Source organism: Lissotriton helveticus, chromosome 1_1 (genome assembly GCF_964261635.1).
Source record: "Lissotriton helveticus chromosome 1_1, aLisHel1.1, whole genome shotgun sequence".
Lineage (NCBI taxonomy): Eukaryota > Metazoa > Chordata > Amphibia > Caudata > Salamandridae > Lissotriton > Lissotriton helveticus.
The window spans coordinates 1,086,194,066-1,086,217,537 of record NC_136057.1 but is presented as its reverse complement, the minus strand read 5'-3'; the positions used below and the strand labels follow the sequence as shown (position 1 = coordinate 1,086,217,537).

The 23,472-nt window shown below is 50.2% G+C and overlaps 1 protein-coding gene across 3 annotated transcripts in view; it reads right to left on the bottom strand.

The window, feature by feature from the left end:
* CAPS2 (calcyphosine 2) overlaps positions 1 to 23,472 on the bottom strand; it is an 887,654-nt gene that overhangs the window by 202,836 nt on the left and 661,346 nt on the right. For all 3 annotated transcript variants that reach the window (XM_078678143.1, XM_078678133.1, XM_078678152.1), the window contains one exon: positions 17,126 to 17,280. In XM_078678143.1, the coding sequence (XP_078534269.1) occupies positions 17,126 to 17,280 (155 nt within the window). The remainder of the gene's footprint in view (positions 1 to 17,125; positions 17,281 to 23,472) is intronic.

The following is a 23,472-nucleotide window of genomic DNA, read 5'->3' as shown; positions in this document are numbered from 1 at the left end:
GTCTGTAGTTCTTGAGTTCCACTGGGTCAACAGAGGGTTTCTTCAGCAGACGGTTGATCTCTGCGGGTTTCCAGTCTTCCGGGAAGGTGGCAGGCACGATGGAGCAGTTGATGATGCAGCTCTGTTGAAGATGTGGTAACGGCAGGGATCCGAGGGGACTCCGGAGTGGATGCTCTTCATGATCCTGAGGGTGTTGTCAGGGGTGAGGGTGGTCCAGTTGGGCAAGGGCCGCTGGGATCTGGAGCCATTGGGTGCTTTGTTTGCGGGAGGTGTGGGTGGGATTTGGGTTGAGAAGCTGTTGTAGATCTCCTTGATCTTGCGATGGAAGAAGGTTGCAAGGTTGTTGCAGAGGTCTTCAGAGGGGGGAAATGTCTGCTCTCTCTCTGTGCTGGGTTTGGCAAATCCTTTGACAATGGCGAAAGGGTTTTTTGCTGTTGTGTATGTTGGCGTGATGAGTTTCTGGATGGCTGCTTTCTTTGTTGTTCTGATGAGGTGGTGGTGTGCGGTAATGGCGTATTTAAAGGCTGCGTTTCTTGAGCCATGGTCAAGTGCGCCTGGAGTTGTTGAAGGGGGGGGAGAACAAACAGGTTTTCTTGGAGGGCTGCTTGCCTGAAGGACTCCTGAGGGGAGCCATTGTGTTAGCGCAGTCTGGGATCCAGTGGTGGAGGTTGCGACTGAGACGTCCGTGGATGTCGTTGGTGTGCTTTTGCTGAGGGTGGTGGTGAGCTGATCTTTGGTGACCTTATTCCAGCTTCTGAGAGAATCGCAGTGGGTGTGGTGGCATACGGTGGGTTTGGTGAAAGAGGAGTGTACGCAGTGGTGGTTGGGTCAGTGTGGCTCGGCGGTGTGGACAACGGAGATGTTGTTGCTTACAGAGAAGATTAGAGTCAAGCGTGTGTCCTGCTGAGAGGGTTGGTGCTGTGACCAGTTGTTTGAGTCCAATGGTGGCGAGGTTCTCCAGAAGGGAGGAGGTGTTGTGGTCGTCGAGGTTGTCCAGGTGAAAACTGAGGTCACTGAGGAGGATGTAGTCCATTGAGGTGAGAGTGTGGTAAGTGATGAAGTCTGCTATGGCTTCACTGAAGGTGGGGTGGGGTCCAGGAGATCTGTAAACGAAGGTGTTGCGGAGGCTGGTGTTCGGGTTAGTCTGGATCTGGAAGTGGAGTTGATCTATTTCGGTAGAGCGATCGTCAGAGATGGTTGTGAGGCAGAGGGTGTTTTGTGAATGATGGCGATGCATCCTCCCTGTCGGTTGAAGTGGTGTTCGTGGATGATTTTTTAGCCATAGGGAATGGCGGTTGTGATGTCCGGGGCTGAGATGGGGTTCATCCAGGTTTCTGTAAAAAAAGTAGCTGCCGGGGAGATGGAGTCGAGCAGCTCTCAGATCTCTGCAGCATGTCTGTTGAGGGAGGGGGTGCTGAGTAGGATGCATTTGAGGGGATTGGGTTAGGTGCTTGAGGGTCGTGTGGTTGGTGGTTCTGGTGTGCTGAGGCTGGCAGGTTGGGGTTGTGGTAGGTGAATGGGCCTCAGTGTCCTTTGGCGATTATTATTATTAGTGTATCTTGTATAGCGCACAGCTACCCCAACGGGGTGTCCCGGCGCTCCAGTGGGTGAAATGACTCATCCTCCATGAGTATTAGCAGAAAAGGTATGTTTTTAATGCCTTACGAAAAGGGAGTTCTTCCTGGATCGAACGAATGGCATGCGGAAGTTTATTCCAGTGGGATGCGGCGCATGTTTGGAAAGTTTTTCCTCCTGATCGCACCTTTTTAAATCTCGGGGTGGTGAGGAGATTTTTGGAACTGGATCGCAGGGATCTGATGTTCTTGTAGGGGCGCAGACAGGAAGAAAGATAAGCAGAGCCCTTCCCCTTGATTGCCCTGTGAGCCAGTGTGAGGGCTTTGAATTCAGCCCTTTTCTGTATGGGTAGCCAATGAAGCGAACGCCTATGTGGAGAGATATGCTCTCTGAGGGAAATGCCACATACTAGTCGGACTGCCGCATTCTGTACTGTTTGAAGCCGGTGGCAGAGGCCTGCGGCAAGTCCGATATACAGGCCGTTCGCATAGTCCAAGTGAGATGTAATCAATGCTTGGACAATGGTTTTCCTGGTGTTACTGGGGAGGAAATTGATACATTTTTTGACCATCCTTATTTTTGAGAAACAGGCCGCTGAGACCGTTTCGACTTGATTGTGGAAGGAGAGGTTAGAGTCCCATCTGACTCCAAGGTTTTTTACAGATTCTTTAGGGGTGGGGGGCATGCTTAGATCATGCGGCCACCACAGATTAGAGTCCAGTGGAGACGATTGGTGGAAAAAGAGGACCTCCGTCTTTCCAGCATTGAGTCGGAGACAGTTGTTGTCCATCCAACGTGCGACTTTGCGCAGACAGTCTTTTAATGGGTCAAATGTGGACTGAGAGAGACTGTCATAAGAAAATAATAGTTGGATATCATCCGCATACGAGGTGGCTTTGATTCCAGACTGAGCAATCAGCTCAGCCAGAGGGGAGAAATAAACATTGAAAAGAAGAGGGCTCAGGGAGGAGCCCTGAGGGACTCCCCACTTGAGAGGTCGGCTTTCTGAGGTAAAAGGGGGAGTGAAAACCGCCTGTGTCCGGTTAGACAAAAAAGAGGACACCCACTTCAAGGCCTGGCCTTGGATGCGTTTGGAATGAAGACGGTCGAGGAGAACAGGATGAGAGACGGTGTCAAAAGCTGCCGACAAATCCAGAAGCACCAACACTGCCCTCGATCCTGAGTCAAGTTTCCATCGAACAGCGTCGGCCATCTCTATCAGGGCCGATTCCGTACTGTAGCCTTGTCTAAACCCGTGTTGCGAGTCGTGGAATGACCCGTGAGCTTCAAAGAAGTTCGCCAGCTGCTGTTTTACTAGTTTTTCAAGTACCGTGGCTGGGGCCGATAACAGGGAAATGGGCCTGTAATTGAATTGCAGAAATCACATACAGGCACAAAGACTTTGCAACAGTGCTTAAACCTGGCCACGCACGCACATCAAAGTACCAGCAGTCTTTAAACACTGCAACTGTATCCTTTTGGCTAGACCTTGATATATTCATCACTTTGCTGGCAACATCAACGTGCTTGCTCAACAGAATCTACAAAAAGGTATTTAACTACCCCACTTGACTATTCACACTTTTTAGAAAAAGCCTCCTTTGTACAAAATGGCGGGGGCCATAAAACTGTAGCAATAAATTCCCCCAACCTGTACCGCCGATACCCACGAGGCTCCTCAGTTTAACTCCCCCACACAAGACCACCAAAATAGAGATAAGACTCCCTCCCAGCAAGCCAAGAGCTGGGCTTGCTCAAATAGAAACTGAAATAGCCCTTCCCTGGTCTTAAAGCAACAACAACTGACAGAGGACTATCGGCTATATCTCCCCTATTTGGCGGCCATTTTAGACTGATCTTTCTCTTTCTTCGGCGGCCATCATGGACTAGTCACTCTCACTTCCTGACCAGACCCTAAGAACTGGCCTTTTTTGACTAATATCAACTACCGCACACCTACATAGCTCTGTATCTAAAAACTGTAATTAAGTATCTGCCTTTTATTGCAGTGCTGTATTTTTTTTTTCTTTCTATTTTTATTTTACACATTTGTTGTACTTCTATTTGTATTCTGTGCACTGTTGTACCCTGTACCCATGTCACTTTATCTTCACCTGTAATTCACCGATTACTACCTCATATATGTGTGATTAAGTATCTGCCTCTTATCGCAGTATTGTACTCCTACCTGTACTTTGTAGAATTTGTGTACCCTGCACCTATATCACTTTTTCTTCACCGGAAATGCACCGATCGCTACCTCATATTTCTTTTGGATGCTTACTAGTGTCACTTATGACTCAAGCAGCCTCTGTTTACACCTATACTCTGTTCCAGCATAGCATCAGTATTATACTAGTATTTGTATTTGTATTGTATGTATATCTTCGTGTGATTAAGTGTCCGCCCTATATTGCAGTTTTATACCTCTACTCGTACTCTATACACTCTGTGTAAACTGCACCCATTTCACTTTTCCCTCACCGGTACTGCACCAATCGCTACCTCATACTGTACCGGTTGCTCACCAGCGTCATACTTGTCTACTGTATCCTTCTGTCTGCACTTATACTGGTTCCAGTATATCTTTAGTATTTTACTCCTAGTTGGTATATTGTATAGTCTGTAAGCTGGTTCCAGTATATCCTTAGTACTTTACTCCTATTTGGTATATTGTATAGTTTGTAAGCTACACCTATTTCACTGTTATCCCTATTTTGCACTGATTGTTACCTCATATACTTTGCTCATTCTTGTAAGCCGCACACACTCACTTTGTATTATTATTATCGTTCTGCCTCCCATACCCACTTCTACAGCCATCCCAACATGGATCTCATCGGCAAGTACACATATAGAATAAATTATCCATCCACACTCACCAAAAAAGCCGCTAAACGCTTTAAACACAACTTCCTGAGGTCCCACCCCGAAACTCCCTTTGCCGACACCTACTTCTCACCGGTTAATGGATCCCTGAACATTGATATCATCTTCCACACCTCACGTAGAGCTCAATGGAGAGAAGCGTTCCTCACCCTACTCTCCGTCTCCACCACCAGGAAAACGGCTCATGGCCTAACTCTCTCCGTCACACCATCCCAACTCTTCCCTGGCAGAATCACCATTACTATCTACAATAACGGGATTGACCTAATTCAATCCACAGACAAGAACCTGGAACTTCTAGACAACCTGTTCCCCAAGTTCAAAGAGCACCTTTCCAAGCCCCGGACCTCCACCCATATCTCCTCCAGCACTATCACTCCTGACATCACAGCCCCCTCCCACAACACTTCTAACCTAGCTCAGCATCAGAACGACACGCACCCCACCTCTACCCCCAGCACCCCAGTCAATCACCCACTTGCTGTTACCACCCCACATTCCTCAATCACAGTCGCAAATCTCTCCCCCTCACACACTAGCCGCCCACCTAACACCAACACCTGGACCCCCACACATACCACTCCCACTCCTCTCTTCCCTGACACCACAGCTCCCACCCACAATCCCGCTAACCTAGATCAGCATCAGAATGACATGCACAACGACAACTCCCACCCTTCGTCCCCCCCCACTCTCAGTCCCCACTACCACCCGCTAATTAACCACACAGAGCACGCCACATCTATTATTATAACTCCCCCTCCCCACGACAGGTCCATCTCCAACACCATTCCCCCCCCCACGCTCAGCCCTCACTACCCCTTAGGCTCCCCCATCACCAACAACATACACACCACCTCCACCCCGCTCTCTCTGCCTGCCAACAATACCCTCCTCTACGCCACCAACCTCCTCCGTACTTCGTCCACTCCCATCGCCCCCATTCCCTCGCCCCTCCCTAACACCAACTCAAACGCCGGCACCACGGAGCCCTGCATGTACACCAACCCACCCCCCCACCCGCACGCTAATTCACAGATCAGCCACCCACCCATGACTACCTCCCCCAGCACTAACACCTATCCCACGCTGGACAAGATTATGTCCTTCCTTCTCCAGCTCAAAGAAGACATTCACACCATCAAAGAAGACATTCACACCATCAAAGGGCTACTGACCACACCCCCCAGACACACCCCACTCACCACCACCCCCCCCTCAACAGGCTCCCCACCCGTCCTGATGACGCTCGCAAGCTACACCCCTCACACAGGACCGCGATCCATGCCCACAATCGCAACAACCGCACCCGCCGCCCACACTGGACCGCGATCCCTGCTCATAATCGCAACAACCGCCCACGTCGCACATGCAACCCTCTTTCGGATCTCGACACTCTCACCCTCCTCCGCTCCTACGACCCAGCTCCCCTAATCCATACAACCACCACGCACCTCCCCATCCCCACGATACACTCAAATGCCAGTAGACCCTCCACACTAAACAACAGAATATCCGTCCCGAATAACCTTAGAAAAGTCCCCCTCTCTCTAGTACCCTCTACCTCCCCTAACACACCCCGTCTCAAATGCACTCTCCTCAACTGCAGATCAGCTTCTAAGCACTCCTCTGCCATTGCCGATCTCATTCTATCATTGGACCTTGACCTAATCATCTTGACTGAAACCTGGCTAACCGATTCTTCTACACCTATAATGGACATTCTGGTTCCCCCCCCAACTACCACATCATTAGGCTTGACAGGTCTGGCAAGATAGGCGGTGGAATTGCATGCATATACAGGAACAACCTTTCGGTCCTGAAAGTCTCTGCACCTTCCCTAGCCTCCTTAACTTCCTGCGAATACATCTGCCTCGGTATTATCAGTGAGGGTAAACCGATATGCTCTCTACATGGCATTTACCACCCACCCAGAGACAACCTCACCTTCACCCAACAAATCATGGACATGTTTTCAACTAACGCCGGACGACAGCTCACCCAAATATACCTTGGTGACTTCAACCTCCACTGGAATGATCACAATGATGCGGTGGTAAATAGTCTTAAAAATTTCCTCAACGCACTGGACCTCACACAATTATGCAACAGTCCGACCCATGAGAAAGGTTCTATCCTCGACCTTATCATCGCCAAAGAGGACGCTATTCAACTTGAGTCTATCCAACCTTGTGACTGGTCAGACCATCATATCGTCACATTCTTCATCAATGAAAAAGTCAAACTCAACATGACTCAATCCTCCAGACCTAAAATATGGAAAAGAGACTTGAAAAAACTCAACCCATACTCCCTACCCCCGAACAGCCGCGACCTCCTGCTCCCTCCCACGGGCGCAACAGATGTCCAATCCTTGACTGACCACTATCTCAACACCATGACCTCAATAATTAATGAGGCTGCTCCCATGCAGCTAAAAAGAGTTTCCGCTAAAACCTCCAATCCATGGTACGACGGGAGTCTCAATGAAGATAGACGAGCCATGCGAATGGCAGAGCGCACCTGGAGAACAGCTCCCTCTGCACTGCACCTGAAAACCCTGAAGAAAAAGAGAAACGCCTACTTCAGGAAAATAAAGCGCTCAAAAGCAAACTTCTTCAGCCTCCAGCTCGATCAAGCAAAAAAACGTCCAAGAAAACTGTTCGAGCTAATCAGAACACAAGCCAAGGAACAATCCCAACCTCTCAGTACTGTGGGCAAAGCACCCTCCTGTGAAGACTTTGCCGCTTTCTTTACCCAAAAAACTGATAACATTAAGAGTGATCTCCACATTGACGCAAGCCTCTACACCACACCCAACTGCATAACACCCACCGAGCTAAAAAACAATGCCACATGGTCATCCTTTGACACCTACTCCGAAGAAGAAATAGGCAAGCTGCTCAGCACCTTGAAACCCTCTAATCACCTCACGGATCAGCTCCCTGCCAACGCTGTCAAAGATTTCACTCCATGGCTCCTTCCACTGTGGACTAAAATTATCAACAGCTCGCTCCAACAAGGAACAATCCCTGATTCCCTCAAAGTCGGACAAGTCACACCCTTACTAAACAAACCTACGGCTGACCCATCCGACCTAAACAACTACCGTCCCATTACCAATATTCCCACTCTCGCCAAACTATTGGAAAAATGTGCACAACTACAGCTAACTGAACACATTGATCAGTTTGATCTCCTCAACGCTCATCAATCAGGCTTCCGAGCAGGACACAGTACTGAAACTGCTATGACCCACATAACTGACGACGCCCTACAAATGCTGGATCAAAACGATACCTGCCTCCTCATCCTTCTTGATCACTCCTCAGCATTTGACACTGTCAAACATGAGAACTTACTCGAACTTCTGAACACAAGAATGGGTCTATCTGGGACGGTTCTCAAGTGGTTCACTTCCTTCCTACACAACAGGTCTCAGAAATTCAAGAGTAACAACCTGATGTCCTCGCCAATACCTGTTTCGTTAGGTGTCCCCCAAGGATCCTCCCTATCACCAACTTTGTTCAACCTAGTTATGGAACCTCTCACCACCTTGCTACAAGCATCCAATGTTCTTTTTCACATATACGCAGATGACACCCAATTATATCTCAAACTACAATCCCCCAATGACATTCTACTCCTGAACTCAACGATCAGAAGCACCCAATCCTGGCTTGCCAATAATCATCTCAAACTCAACGCTCTGAAAACAGAGTTCCTTCTGATCTCACCCCCCGCGAAGATCTCTATCACTCAAACATGGCTTAAACAGCTAACTGCACTCAATGTCCTACCCACCATAGTGGACTCAGCAAAATCTCTAGGCATAACTCTCGACTCCAATCTCAACATGCAGCATCATATCAGCAAGGCTACTAAGGGAGCGAACTTCCAAATCAATACCCTGAGGAAACTCAAACCCTTCTTACCAGCCAAAGACTTACAAACTGCAGTACAAGCACTAGTAATTCCGCGAATTGAATACGGCAGCATCGCCCTCTGCGGTCTCCCGTTAACCACCACTGCACCCCTAAGAGCCTCTCTAAACGCTGCAGCGAGACTCTTCACTGGGTCAAAAAAACACTCGCATATCTCCCCTGACTTGAAATCCTTGAACTGGCTGCCTTTTGAAGCCAGAATACATCTGAAAATCGCATGCTTGACACACAAGGCTGTACACCTGAGCTCTCCCGGATACCTCACCCAGAAACTGTCAATCTCTGGCGGCTCTAGATACACCAGAGGCACAAACAATCTCCTGTTAAAACCTTGAAGATTCCGGAAGGAAAAGACGTACAAACGCTCTTTCTCAGGAATGGCACCCAGGATCTGGAACTCACTCCCTCCTGAAATCAGGCTCATCCCCTCCGTCACACTTTTTAAGAAAGAAGTAAAAGCTATTCTCATGGCCAAATACACCTGATCTAATAACTTGAATATGCAAAGTCTCTGCACCGATCTGTATTCTTCTCCCCGACCTCTACGACTATGTCTTTTTCCTGTATTATTCTGCTCGATCCCTACGATTATGTGTTTTTCATGTATTATTCTGATCGATCACTACGACATGTGCTTTAACTGTATTATTGATTCGCTTACCTGACCATATACATGCAGTATTGATTTACCTGTGCTTTTATGTTCTCACGCACCTACCCATCCCACTTACTACCTATAATGTCCATATACTTAAGGACCTGTTAATCATTCTTTTGTTGGTATTCCCTACTTTGTAAAGCGCTCTGATATCTGCAAAGATCTTGTTCGCGCTATATAAAACTTTCAAATAAATAAATAAATAAATTGGCTGGATCATTAGGGTCCGCGTTTGCCTTTTTAAGGATAGGGACAATACATGCGTGTTTCCACGAGTCTGGGAAAGTACCAGTACTAAGAGAGTCATTCCAAATACTGTTCAATACAGGATTAAGGAGTGGGGCCAGGGCTTTGTATTGTTTGGCCGGCCAGGGTTCGGTTGGCGAGCCAGATCTGCACTTTGATAATCCTGCCAGAGAGTGGTCAAGGGAAATTGCTTCAAAGTCTGAGAAGATCTTGGAAGGTTCTGGGCAGAGTTTTGATGAGGTGGCAGGTGTTGGAATGTTCAGTGTGGAGGGAATGGTAGGTGCTAGAGTCGTAGCGGTGGATGGTCCAGGAACCTGGTGCTGGGCATGGTCCAGGCGCAGACCGACTTGCCTTTGTTACGGTCGCGCAACGGCTGCCATTAAGTAGTGTGGGGGATGGCTGGACAGCTGGGAGGCGGGAAAACGGAGCTGGAGGGGGGGGGGCCGTGGGGGACAAGCAGCGGCAAGGGCTCAGAGGGGCGCAAAAGAGGGGAAATAAGAGAAAGTGAAGAAAGCGACAATAGATAGCAAAAGAGATAGATAAAAATAAAAGAAAGCTGAAAACAAATGTGAAAAAAGAGCAGAGGAACAAACAGGCAGAAAGCAGAAGGCAAAGAACAGCAGAGCATGAGATGACCACCAGAGATCAGGGGCCTTGAAAACAGGACCTGGAAGGGTCAGGGGACAACAGCTACCAGGCGGAGCTGTGCGGGGAGGGAAGCAATTGACAAAATCAGTAAGATTGACTCACAGAGCTGTACCATTCAAAAACATGATCAGGATTTTGGAGTAGTGGATTCCAACCGAATGCAGGGTTTAACCCTTATCTAATATTACACACACGCTTCCCCCAAGTGTATGGGGTAGAATCAACACTGAACCAATCTATACCAGGTCAAACATCACCTTGAAGAGAACAGTTTCCAAGAGGTTAAGGAAACAGAGGTAGTTGGGTGTTGCTGTCACTGTGGGTAAAACAGTTGTTGATAATATCCCATATAGTACCACTGATGCTATGCTATGTATGACTGAAACATTATTTAGGTGCTAGAAAAATTTACTTGAACTCTATGTCTTGATAGAGTCAATAAGACTCATTAGGAGGCTGTTGAGCAGCCCATCAGACCTCCGGTTTGGTGGCCTCTCATTATGGGATCTCAATGTCAAACCTCAGCTTTGATGGATGCAATTTCATCAAAGTTCAATGCTGAGCAGGCCACCTTATTTTTATAGCATTTTGTTTTGATGTTCAGAAACAAACAGCCAAAGTCCATGGGGGGTTTAAAAAAATTCAAACAGACTTCACTTTCTGTGCATTGGACCTATTGTTTTCCATACGTCATGTCTATCATGGAACAGCATAGCAGGCAAATCACTGGTAGTGGACCTACCCAAAAAAAGGCAGGGCCATTGCCACTGTGACCCAGCATTTCTATGGCTAACCGGCATCAGGCTGAGGGTGTTTAAAGGCACAGCCAGCTGAGGTTCTGCCATTGGCAACTTGGTAGTTCCCCACATATAAATGACAAATAAAACGAAGTTCAGCGAGGCAGGAGCCCCACCTATTTCTCGTAAGCTCATTATTTGGCCTCACATCTGCAAAGAATGAGTGGCATTGAAGATCCATGTGCTGAGTGCTTTCAATTGAACCCTACATAGATGTTTTCCTTTTAAGGCTCACGTATGATAAGAGCACTAGTCTATTTCTTGGACATAGTAGAACAGGAGGTGAGACTGCCTGGGAGCTGTGGCCGTGGATTCCAGATGCACCGGTTCCTTCTGAAACCCTGGTGACATTATTCAATATGGAGGGGAAACAGAAAGTGGTATCTAACATTTACAGTTCATGAAGGTGTGAAAATAGTCAGCGCAAATGCCAGATTTAGGTTCTGAGCTGGGATGGGGCAGTGAGCTAAATAACGGTGATGGATCAAGCCCTGATCTTTGGACTGGATAAGAGTGGTCTGCTTAATTCAGACACTCTGTTCATCACCACCCCCTTTTCTGAATCGACGTCAGTTCTTAGACACAGCTTTTCCATGTTAAAAACCAACACTGGTGCCATTGAAACTAGGGCCCTGAAAGGGGATGACCTTAACCCTAGATATCGGTTCGCAGAACGGGGAGGATGGGTGGGTCGGTAAGGAATCTATCACTAACTAATGTCTCTTACAGATATATCGTTACACAAGTAGTAACTTGTGTATCTGAAAGAGACACGTTAGTGATAGATTCCTTACCTTAGAATAGATACCCCAGCAATACCAACCCCGGTGGTGGGTCTGCAAACCAATAATCACACCAGAAAGTCCTGGAGGACGGAATGGCCAAAGAAGCCATCCCTCCGGACTTGACTGTCCAGGCAGTAGTGTCTTGCAAACGTGTGCAGCGAGGACCACGTAGCCGCCTGGCAAATGTCCTGCAAGGGCACTCCCCGGCCCAGGGCAGTTGTAGTTGCAGTGGCTCGGGTGGAATGAGCCCGCAATCCAACAGGGGGGTCCTTCTTAGCCAAGGAGTAACATGCCTGGATACACAAGATGACCCACCGGGAGATGGTCCTCTTGTGCACCGCTTTCCCCTTCTTAGCGCCCACGTAACCTACAAAGAGTTGGTCATCCACCCGGAACTGGCGTGTGCGATCCAAGTAGAATGAATGCGCACGTTTTGGGTCCAGACGGTGGAGCCGCTCTTCCTCTTTAGAGGGATGCGGTGGCGGAAAGAAGGTGGGCAAGGTGATAGACTGCCCGATGTGGAAGGCCGTGACAACCTTGGGCAGGAAAGATGGCTTAGTACGCAACACAACCTTGTCCGGATGGACAGAAAGGTAAGGAGGAGTACAAGAAAGGGCCTGGAGCTCACTCACTCTCCTGGCAGAGGGGATGGCAACCAGGAAAGCAGTCTTCAAAGTAAGAAGGCGGAGAGGACAGTTGTGAAGTGGCTCAAAGGGAGCGCACATCAGAAATGTAAGAACAAGGTTCAAGTCCCACTGAGGCATCACAAACGGAACAGGAGGGAACGTGTGTGTGATGCCCTTCAGAAAGCGATTTACAATAGGGGACTTGAACAAAGAAGGTTGATCAGGCAGCCTTAGAAAGGCTGAAAGGGCAGAAAGGTAGCCCTTGATAGTGCCCAGAGCAGAGCCCTGCTGGGCAAGAGAAAGAAGGAAAAGAACCTCAGAGGGAGGGGCAGCAAGAGGATCCACAGCCTTTGCTGTGCACCATGCCACAAATCTGTTCCACCTGCAGGCGTATACCGACTTTGTGGAGGGACGCCTGGCTGCCAGAATGACATTACAGACTTCAGGAGGCAAGTCAAATGGCCTCAACTGTCGCCGCTCAATCTCCAAGCATGGAGGTGGAGACTGGACAGGTTCGGGTGGAGGACCGTCCCCTGCTGCTGCGACAGAAGGTCCTCCCGAAGAGGCAGACGAACCGGGGATCGACTGACATACTGAGTAGCTCTGGATACCAGTACCTTCGTGCCCAGTCCGGAGCCACAAGGATGACTTGGGCCCGGTCGCGCTTGATCTTCTTCAGCAATCTGGGCAGAAGTGGTATAGGCGGAAAGGCGTACAACAGACCGCAACTCCACTCGCGACGAAAAGCGTCTCCGAGCGAGTGCCGCCTTGGAAATTCCAACGCGCAGAACCGATGACATTGCGTGTTCTCTTCAGTGGCGAAAAGATCTAACCAAGGCTCTCCCCATCGCTGAAAGAGGCCTTGCGCCACGTCAGAGTTCAGACGCCATTCGTGATCCATCATGCACAGACGGCTGAGCTTGTCCGCCCTGGCGTTCAGAGAACCTGCCAGGTGTTGAGCCACCAGGGTCACGCCCTGGCGTTCCTGCCACTGCCAGAGGCGCAGAGCCTCCTGGCAAAGGGTCCACGACCCCACCCCGCCCTGTTTGTTGCAGTACCACATGGCGGTGGTGTTGTCCGTGAACACCTGCACTACACTCCCCGGACAGAGGGGAGGAATGCCTTCAGTGCTAGACGAATCGCCCGCAACTCTAAAAGGTTGATATGGAGCCGGGCCTCCGCCGGAGACCAGAGGCCTCTGATCTCCGCCTCTCCCATGTGGCCTCCCCAGCCCTGGAGAAAGGCGTCCGTCACAACCACGTGCTCCGGTTGGGGAAGGGAGAGGGATCTGCCGTTGACCCAATCGCGGTCCGTGAGCCACCACTGCAGCTGTCTCGCAGTGCCCTCCGGGATCAGGACGTGGTCGGACAGATTGCCCTGATGCTGGGCCCACTGAAGAGCCCGCATCCGCCACCTGGCGTGATGCACCAGAAGGATGCAGGAGGCCATCAGCCCCAGAAGCCGCAGCGTCAATCTGACCGAGACCCGGGATAAAGGCTGAAAGAGTGGAATCAGAGCCTGAATATCCCGGACCCGCTGTTTGGGAGGATAAACCCGAAACTGCGCTGAGTCCAGAACCGCTACGATGAAGAGGAGCTTCTGAGAGGGGCACAGGTGTGACTTCGGCACATTGAGGGAGAACCCCATCTAGTGCAGGAGGTCTGCCATAGTCTGGAGGTGGCTGACGAATGTCAGGGGCGAGCCCGCCTTCAACAACCAGTCGTCGAGGTAGGGGAAGACTGAACCCCCTAACCTGCGCAGATGAGCTGCGACCACCGCCATCACCTTTGTGAACACCCGTGGGGCGCTGGTAAGGCCGAAGGGGAGCACAGTAAACTGAAAGTGCTTGTGGCCAACCGTGAACCGCAGGTAGCGCCGGTGGGCCGGCAGGACGGGGATGTGGAAATAAGCGTCCTGCAAGTCCAACTCTACCATCCAGTATTCTGGGTCCAGGGCAGCTAGGACCTGAGCCAGTGTCAGCATTTTGAACTTATCCTTCCTCAGGTAGCCGTTGACGTTCCGGAGGTCCAAGATAGGGCGTAGGTCCCCTTTGCCCTTCTTGGGTGCCAGAAAGTAGTGGGAGTAACAACCACACCCTACTTCTGGCCCAGGAACGCGCTCGATGGCCCCCTTGGCCAAGAGGGCCGTAACTGCTTCCTGCAGAAGTCGCAAATGATCCCCCGATACTCTGTGGTATTGCGGTGGCATGGCTGGAGGGGTCGTCTCGAAGGGGAGGGAGTAGCCCCTTCGGACGATTTGTAGCACCCACCTGTCCGAAGTGACAGTGTGCCAGTGGAGGAGGTGATGGCGAACCCTGTCCCCCACTGGCGACACATGGGCCTGAAAGCACGGACTAGGAGGGTTTTGAGGCGGATGCCGCGGGGAAGGTGTGGACTGACCTCGCCGTTGACCCCGACCGCCGCCACGGCGGTTTCCACGGCCGCCACTGCGTTGGGTATTACCTTGCGGCGCGTGGCTGGCAGCACGTGTGGGAACACACCTTCCGTGGCCACGAAAGGAGTGAAAGGCAGCCGATTGCTGGTGCGGGGCCGAGAGGCCCAAGGACTTGGCTGTAGCCCTGCAGTCCTTAAAGCGCTCAAGCGCATGGTCTGCCTTGTCGCCAAAAAGGCGACGGCCATCAAACGGCATGTCAATCAGTGTATTCTGGACATCAGCTGAGAAGTTGGCGGATCTCAACCAGGCGTGGCGATGAATCGCCACCGTCGTTGCCATCGCTCTGTGCAGAGAATCGGTGGTATCTAGTCCACACCGAATTGAATAACGTGCCGCATCTCGGCCCTCCACAAGGGCTTGGTCGAGTTTAGCCCGTACCTCCAACGGGCATTCTGGCAGCACATCCGCGACCGTGTCCCACAAGGAGTGGGTGTAGCGGCCCAAGAGGCATGCGGTGTTGGAAGACCGCAGTCCCAAACTGAGGGAGGAGAATACCTTCTTGCCGTATTGCTCATACCTCTTAGATTCCCTGTCAGGCGGAGCCGACAGGAATGCGGTCTGGGAATTTGAGGCCTGGATCACCAGGCTCTCAGGGGTGGGGTGGGTGGACAGGAAACAAGGGTCGCCCGGGGCCGGGCGGTGGCGTCTGGCCACGTTCCTATCTACAGGCGAACCTGTAGCGGGCTTGGACCAAGTGCCCAAAAGAACGTCGGTTAAGGCCTCGTTAAACGGCAGCAGAGGCTTGGCTGAGCATGACTGCGGCCTAAGGACCTCAGTGAGGAGGTTAGTCCTCACGGCCGCGACGGGGAGCTCAAGGCCCAAGGCCTTGGCCGCCTTCATCAACACCACACTATAGGTTGCCCCCTCTCCGTAGCCACGGTAGGAGGTGAGACAAAGCCAGTGTCCGGCGAAGTATCCAGACCACTGGCATCCCCAAGTTCACCTGTCCAGTCCTGCTGGGACTGACATTCACGTGTCAGAGGGTCCTCAGACCCCTCCCAATACTCTTCATCACCCATCACCTGGTACTCAGGGTTAGTAAATGATGGGGCCGGTTCATGGAAAGTGAACTCTTTGAACGGCGTCTGAAGCGGCGCCGTTCGGCGCCGGAACCGGGTCGAGGGAGGCATCCGGGACGGCCCCGCCCGAAGACGGCGCTGGGGGTGACACCTGAGGGACCGGCGCCCGGGAGGTCGTTAAGTCCACCGGCGACGACGCGGATCCTGATCGAATCCAGCGGGGGCCTGCAGCGCCGGGCCCGAAGGCGCCGGCGGCATCGGAGCCGAAGCACCCGACGGCGTCGGGGCCGAAGCCCCCGACCCGCTAGGGCCCCCAGACGGGTCCGCTGGGCCCGAAGGCGCCGCAGAGCCCGCCGGGGGAGTGAGGGATCTCATGGCCATGAGGAACCGCTCGATCTCCTCCTGTGTCGCGCGCGGCCCAGAGACCGGAGGGTAAGGGGCCGGACGCGGCACCTGCGACTCCGACGGAGCCGCGTGGGCGGTGTCACCTGAACCCCCGGCCGCGTCGCGCGAGCGTCGGGGGGAGACGGAAGAGCGATGACGTCTCTTCGACTTGTGCTTACCTGACGACTTCGACCCAGAGGAGTGATGTCGACTCCCGGAGCTCCGCTCCCGCGACAGGTCTCTCGACCTCCGTTCGGACCGGGACCTCTCTTGGCGCGGGGCCGACTGCCGGAGTTCGAGTCGTTTGCGGGACCGCTCCCGACTAGCTTTCGAAGTGAGGGCCCGGCAGTCGGAACAGGTCTTATCGTCGTGGTCGACGCTGAGACAGTGGAGACACCGATGGTGAGGGTCCGTGACCGACATCAGTCGGCCGCAATCCTCACAGTGCTTGAAACCTGGAATCCCTACCGGCACCGTTCGGAGTCGAAGATTCGAAAAAGAACGATCAAAAGAGATCAAAAAAGTTTAGTCAAAAAAGACTAAGGTACCACTTTTTCCGGATCTGCGCTGCTGGCGCGGAAAAAAGAAGAACTGACGTCAGCACGCGGAGGCGGCGTCTAAGTACTCCAACGACGTCATCACCGCGCCCACGACGCCGACGACCGACAAGGGTACTGCTACGCAAAAATTTCCGGATCCAGTCTGATGCCTGGGGATATTCTAAGGTAAGGAATCTATCACTAACGTATCTCTTTCAGATCTATCACTATGTAAAACACGATGCTGTGGCTGCATAGTTGTAGATATCCACTGTCCCTGCATATAGTCTCACTACCATTTTGATGTACACTTAGGACATACATTTATAAGAAGTGTAATTGGAGTTACGTAGACAAGTGCGCTTTTCATGCAGGAATGAACAATTTGACAGTTCCATCCAGTCGGGTTTATGAACATCACCTCTAGCACAGAATTCAGCTATGGGTATTTAATATGACAAAGGACAAAACCACTGATAAATATACGGGTATATGCTGTTGTAATAGTTCAAAGGCCTCTTTTTGAATATGAAACCTGGATTTCAGAGATACTAAGCATACCTTTTCAGGAATTTCCAAGTGGAAATATTTCAATGCATTTTTGTATTCTTCCTTGTTAAGAAATCCCGCTCCTTTTTTGTCCAGCTGTCGGAAATACTTCCCTAATCCAGTTAAAGTGCGCACACCTCTTTTACTCAGTCTGTCTTTCACTATATCTGAAAATGAAAATTGGAAGACCATAACAAGGAAACAATAGCAACATATTTAAATACCAGCTGTCAAGTAGTAAACGTTCTTTTAAGCAATACAAAGCTTTATCCCTGGAGAGATGTCCTTACTGTAACACTTTGAAAACGATCATCATTGCATTAAAGAGAACAAGAAGAATGCAACTTTCTTCATGCTGACAGGCATTAAATGCATTTCAAGTATCTGATGTACATGTTTAAATATGTGGCCTTACTCCACTAGCCCTATAATCTCAAAAACAACTCCATAGATGGAAGATGGGACATCATTTTGGGTTAGCCAGTAGTAGTTTATCCTTTGTTGTTGCCTGCAATTATGTGGTTTGCTTGCCAAACGTCCTCAAATCTCTCCCTTTCCCTCCCCTGGCTTTTTGCCTATTTAATTACTGATCATTTTAAAACAGTAGACTGTGTTACTTTCAGCGTCTTGTTACTCTGTTATCCGTGAGTCTATTATAAAAAGTACACACGGCTTTCACAGGGGATACAGTAGAGGGTTTTCATTAACTATCAAGTAAATACGATCAAATGCCACATGAGTTTGATTTTGATATGTTTATGATTGCATTTATTTTGCCAAGGCCTATTTATATCGGGTGCACTCCGAGGGGACATCCAAGAAAGTCCTGTCACAATATGAAAAAAAATGCATCAATTATGACAATATATAGAAGACGCACCTATCAGCTGCGCAGTCTGCTAAGTTCAAATGAGAGTGGGTGAGGAAATTGGTGGGCTTGCTTGCAAATGGAAAATGTGGAATCTAGATGTTCGATAACAAAAGACTTGGTGCAACAGTGGTATCTCAGGACTCAGATAGGACAGCAAGATAAGTGATGCTGTCATTACATTTCCCAAGCTGCCAAGTGGCACGCTCGCCAACGTATGCGCCAGGAGGTGCTCAAAGAGCGGCCAGGGCTCCCGCAACGCGGGACGCGTGAGGGTGTGCCCGGGATGCGCTCGGGCAAAGCGCAGGCCAAGGGCAGGCTCGTCTGCCCCCGTCCAAGACCAAAGGAGGTCAGGCTAGGCCATATCCCTTGTTCCTGCGACTTGAAGATCTGATAACCGGTAAGGGGCCTGTTGTTCTATCATAAAAATACTCATTTGAGTGTATTTAGGAAAAATGGGCAAGAGAAAAATGACATCAAGCAAAGGGAAGCCTGTGGGCAAAAATGTGCCAATCACTAATTATTTGAAACGTGCCATGGGCCTCATCAATAATTAGATAGTACAAGTGGAGGAGCAATTGGCAGCTACAAAGACTGCGCTAAATGCAGCCCAAAATGAGGCAATGTCAGTTTTGGAAGACCACGGCCCTGTATCTGTGTCTGGAGTTCCGGACACAAGTAAAAGTAAAAGTAAGGAGGGTAATAGTCCCAATATTATTAATTTAGACTGCCCGGCTACATTGGGCCCCTGTGTATCAGTACTCCCGCTTGAAATATCTACCGTACCGGACATCTCTGAATTGATTTCTCCACCAGCGAAAAAGAGCAAACAGCATATAGTAAATATAAAAATCAGCACCCAAAATGTACTGTCCTCAAAAACGTGTCGGAAGGTAATGCCTAGTAGTAAGTCGGACAAGAGGACATAAGTTGGACATATCCTGCTAATTGAAATAGAAACGGATCAAACTCACCCGACATTGGTGAGCCATATAGAGGAAGCACCCAGAGCATACTCTGTTGCAAAATCAAAGGACAATAACCTACAAAATAAGTTAAAAAATAAACTCAATTCAGCAACAGAAGGACTTCCGCGACCTACAAGGCACGATGAGGTTTCTCTCAATCTACCACCTCAGACTAACCCCTACGTTGTTGCTTTAAAAACGTTCCAAAATTGCCTAACAACTTCACAGAATCTTGGGGATCGTTGAAGAATAGGTTTGTACATTGGTTCACCTAAAATTCTTGTTGTAGTACAAGAACTCTCACCCAGGAAATATGTTAAGAAGAGTGAGCTGGGTGGGTAGAATGGAAAAATTATGCGAAGGGGATTGCATTGTTGTGAACTTCCGTAGTCCGGAAGTGGTGAGTTCTCGGTTAAGAGAAATATCAGCAAAATATACTTGGGAATTTAATTGCTCTGACAACATTATCACTGATGTTCTGCTTAGCTAGTTTTATAGACCAAGAAATGAGCCCCTTTCTACAATTAAATGTTAGAAGGGGCGGTCTCAGAGGGCCATGTTATGCTCACCCGACCACCCCGGGACCCACCTCCCCCACAAATAATGCCGAGTCTTAACGTGAGGTCCTCGCCGGGGAGGACGTCGGATCTAGGATCGTACACACTGAGCTCACACCACACTTACGAACGGACACCACACCGTAGGTTTTCAGTAACAAGTTCTTTATGAACGGTAAAAAGGAATCAGCACTCTGATTTACAAGCGATCGAGGGATCGTAAAGTCTCAGGAATTCGGGAAGAGGGAAGCGGGACAGTCTCAGTCTTTAGGCCAGTACGAAGCATACCCTGCGCACAGCTCTCAATCCTCGAGCCGGGGGATACGGAAGATGATGGTCGTACTGGCTGCTTCACTCACTTCGAGTTGACTCAGGTCGTGTTGGTAGCGTCGATGGTCCAGCCGGACCAGAGTACTCCTCGAGCCGCGACGAGGTCAGCAGGGCTCGATCCGGAGGTGTTCTTGAGGAGCCGCGACAGCGTCAGCCGGGCTCAGGAGGTTTCACGAAGATCTCTTTAGAGTTCAAGCTCGAGCCGCGACGAGGTCAGCAGGGCTCTGAGGTTATAGTTCTGTCTTTGCGAGGACGAGCCGCGACAGCGTCAGCAGGGCTCCGATGTTCCAGTTCCGTGTTACGAGAAGGAGCCGCGACAGCGTCAGCAGGGCTCGAAGGGTTCAGAGGTTCAGTTCTCCCCAAGGTTCAGCCGCGATCTGATCAGCAGGGCTTTCTTGTCCAGGATACAACTGCCCGCTAGTTGTTGGGCGGGCCTTGATATAGTCCAGTGGCCCTTTGATGTCCGGACCCTCGCAGGCGGAGGTCTCAGGCCTTGGGGGCTGGTCGTTGGAGAGATCCGTCGGTTGGCCCTTTGATCCTTTTGAAGATGCGTTCGGGAATTCCCAGACGCCCAGCAGGGTCTGGAGCCAGCTCTCGGGGGTGCCAGAGGTGCGATTGAAACCGGCTCACAGGGGAGGCCAGAGGTGTGAGAGAAACCAGTCTCTCAGGGGAGGCCGGAGGTGCAATCGAAACTCCCTGTCTTATCTCACTCAGGGAGCCCTTTACCCCTCAGCCGGGACTGACGCGCCTTGGAGTCTAAGTTTCGCTGGGGCCAGGGTCATGCTAGGCCCAGGGAGTCAGGGGCCTCGGAAAGGAAAAAATGGCTGCCGGGGGCCCTGTGGGGTGATGCAAGTTCGGGGCGCTCGGAGCCGGGAAGGAGGCCAGGGGCATGCGGGGCTGGTCGTCGGCTGGCGGGGTCGTGCAGGGAGTTGGGACGTACAGGGAGCAGGACGACCAGGGGCTTCTGGGTGCAGGGCTAGGCTAACAGAGTGCTGAGGAACGGGGGGGAAACCACGCCATGAGGCCAGGTCCAACACGCGTCCCCCCAGCTGAAAGGCGGAGAGAACTACCTCATTCCCTTGGGGGTTCTCTTCACTGAGGCGTAAGAATCGGGACAGGCCGTCGGCGTTGGCGTGGTCAACACCAGGCCGGCGCTCAACAGTGAAATCCATCCCCTGGAGGGAGATGGACCATCGCAACAGTTTGGGGTTTTCTCCTCTATTTTTATTTTATTTTATTTGCTTATAGAGCGCCTGACTAGACCCCCGAAGGGCTATCTCCGCGCTATAACTGCAGATGGAGGTAAGAGTAACAATGTATTCAGGAATGAAGTAGCGTTAGTAGCTGGGAAACAGATAGGTTTTTAGATTTTTTCTGAACATCAAGTGATTAGTGATTGACCTTAGTTCAAGCGGTAGTGAGTTCCATAATATGGGTCCAGTGTGGGCCAGGGCACGGCCACCTTGTCTGGTTTTCTTGATTCTGGGTGTTTTAAGAAGTTGCTGGTTGCTGGAACGCAAAGAGCGTCCTGGAATGTAAGGCTGAAAGATGTCAGTGAAATACTTAGGGCCTATCCCCATTAGGCTCTTGTGTATGGTACAAAGAGTCTTGAACTGAACTCGTTTCTTCACTGGGAGCCAGTGAAGCTGAGACAGTAGGGGGCAAGATGGTGTCCTGGGAGGAGCATTCAGGACAATCCTTGCGGCAGTGTTTTGAATGACCTGCAATTTCTTGAGTTGCTCCTCGTTGGCTCCTTGGAGCAATCCATTGCAGTAGTCAACCCTACTAATAACCAGCGCCTGCACCAGAGTTTTTCTGTGGTGATCCGGAAGATAGGGAAAGACACGTCTTAGCATCCCTATAGCCCGGAAACAGGTGCCGGCTACTTGATTAACGTGGTCCTTGAAGGTAAGTTGTTGGTCAAATAATACTCCCAAGTTTCTGATCTTACTCTTGGGGGTAGGGACAGGGCCCAGTTCTTGAGGCCACCAGTCTGATGACCAGTGTGTCATCGCCTGACCGCACAACATCACTTCGGTTTTCCCGAAGTTACACTGCAGACAGTTTGATGACATCCAGTCTGCAATGGCTCTCATGCCATCTGCAAATGATCTTTTAACTGCAGGTGTAAGATTTTTAAAGGGAAAAAGGAGTTGGGTGTCGTCAGCATACGACACAGGGGTGAACCCGAAAGATCTCGCTAGGTTGGCAAGGGGGGCCACATATATGTTGAAAAGTGTGGGGCTCAGACATGAGCCCTGTGGCACCCCCTTATTGAGCTCCCTATAGGTGGATGTGTGGGCGCCCAGCCTAACCTCTTGAGAACGCCCGGACAGAAAGCTCTCCAACCATGTCAAAGCCCCTCCCCCTATTCCCACCTCCTTTAGGCGATGGAGAAGCACCTTGTGTGACACCGTATCGAAAGCGGCGGAAAGGTCCAACAGCACCAGAATCATAGAGCAGCCATCATCCAGTGCCATTTTTATGTTGTTGGTCACTGTTTGAAGTGCTGATTCTGTGCTGTGGTTCGGCCTGAACCCCGATTGAGAGTGGTCCAGGCCTTCCGTCGCTTCCAGATGTTGGGAAAGATAGGTATTCACGTGCTTCTCCGTGATCTTGCCCAGGTAGGGTAGGAGAGAGATGGGACGTAGGTTGGATAGGTCTGTCCAGGGAGATGATGCCTTTTTTCTTATCGGGTTCACCACTGCCTTTTTCCAGTCTGCCGGGACCTGACCTGTCCTAAGGGAGATGTTGACCATTTCAAGTATGTGGGGACCTAAAAGAGGAATCAGAGATCCTACCATTTTGGCTGGGACAAGGTCATTGGGGGATCCCGTTTTAATATGGTTACAGAGAGCAAGAAGCTCTGTATACGTAACGGGAGGGAAGGACGTCAGAGAGGGTTTATTGTCTGTAGTGGTAATCGTAGTGGGACATAGATTAGTGTTATTTTTATTGATATTGTTGGCAGCTACTATTTTTTCATATATGATGTTGATTTTATTCTCAAAAAACAATGAGACTTTGTCGCACAGGTCCTGCGAAAAGTCGTCTGAGCTTTCACAGGCCGTGGGCTTAATAAAGTTTTGGAGAATGTTAAAAAGCTCCTTAGGGCTATTGCCTGCCTCTGCTATTTGCTGTGTTAATTGTTGTTTTCTTGCCAGCTTTATATTTTTATAGTATTCTGATTGAGCTTTTATAAAGATCAAACGGCAGTCTTCATTTTTAGTTTTTCTCCAAGCTTTCTCCATACGTCTACATTTTTGTTTTTCTGCCCTCAGTTCCTTTGTATACCATTTTTCTTGTTTTGACACTGGATGTTGTTTGTGTTTTTTTAGGGGAGCTATAATTTCAATTGCTTTTTTAATGGATTCATTCAGCTTAGCTAGGGCTAGATCCGCTGTATCAGATTCTAAAAAGTTTGGATCTGTCCATGCTTCTTGAGCTGTGTTAGCATTAACTTTATGCCATTGACGTCTCCATGAGGGGGGGGGAGGAGCGTTCTTAATAGGTCTCACAGGAGTTAGTAGCATAAATTCCAATAAAGAGTGATCGGTCCATGATATGCTTGCGGCCAGGGAACAGTTTATTTTGGCGGAATTGGAGAAGATAAGATCAAGCATGTGTCCTCCTATG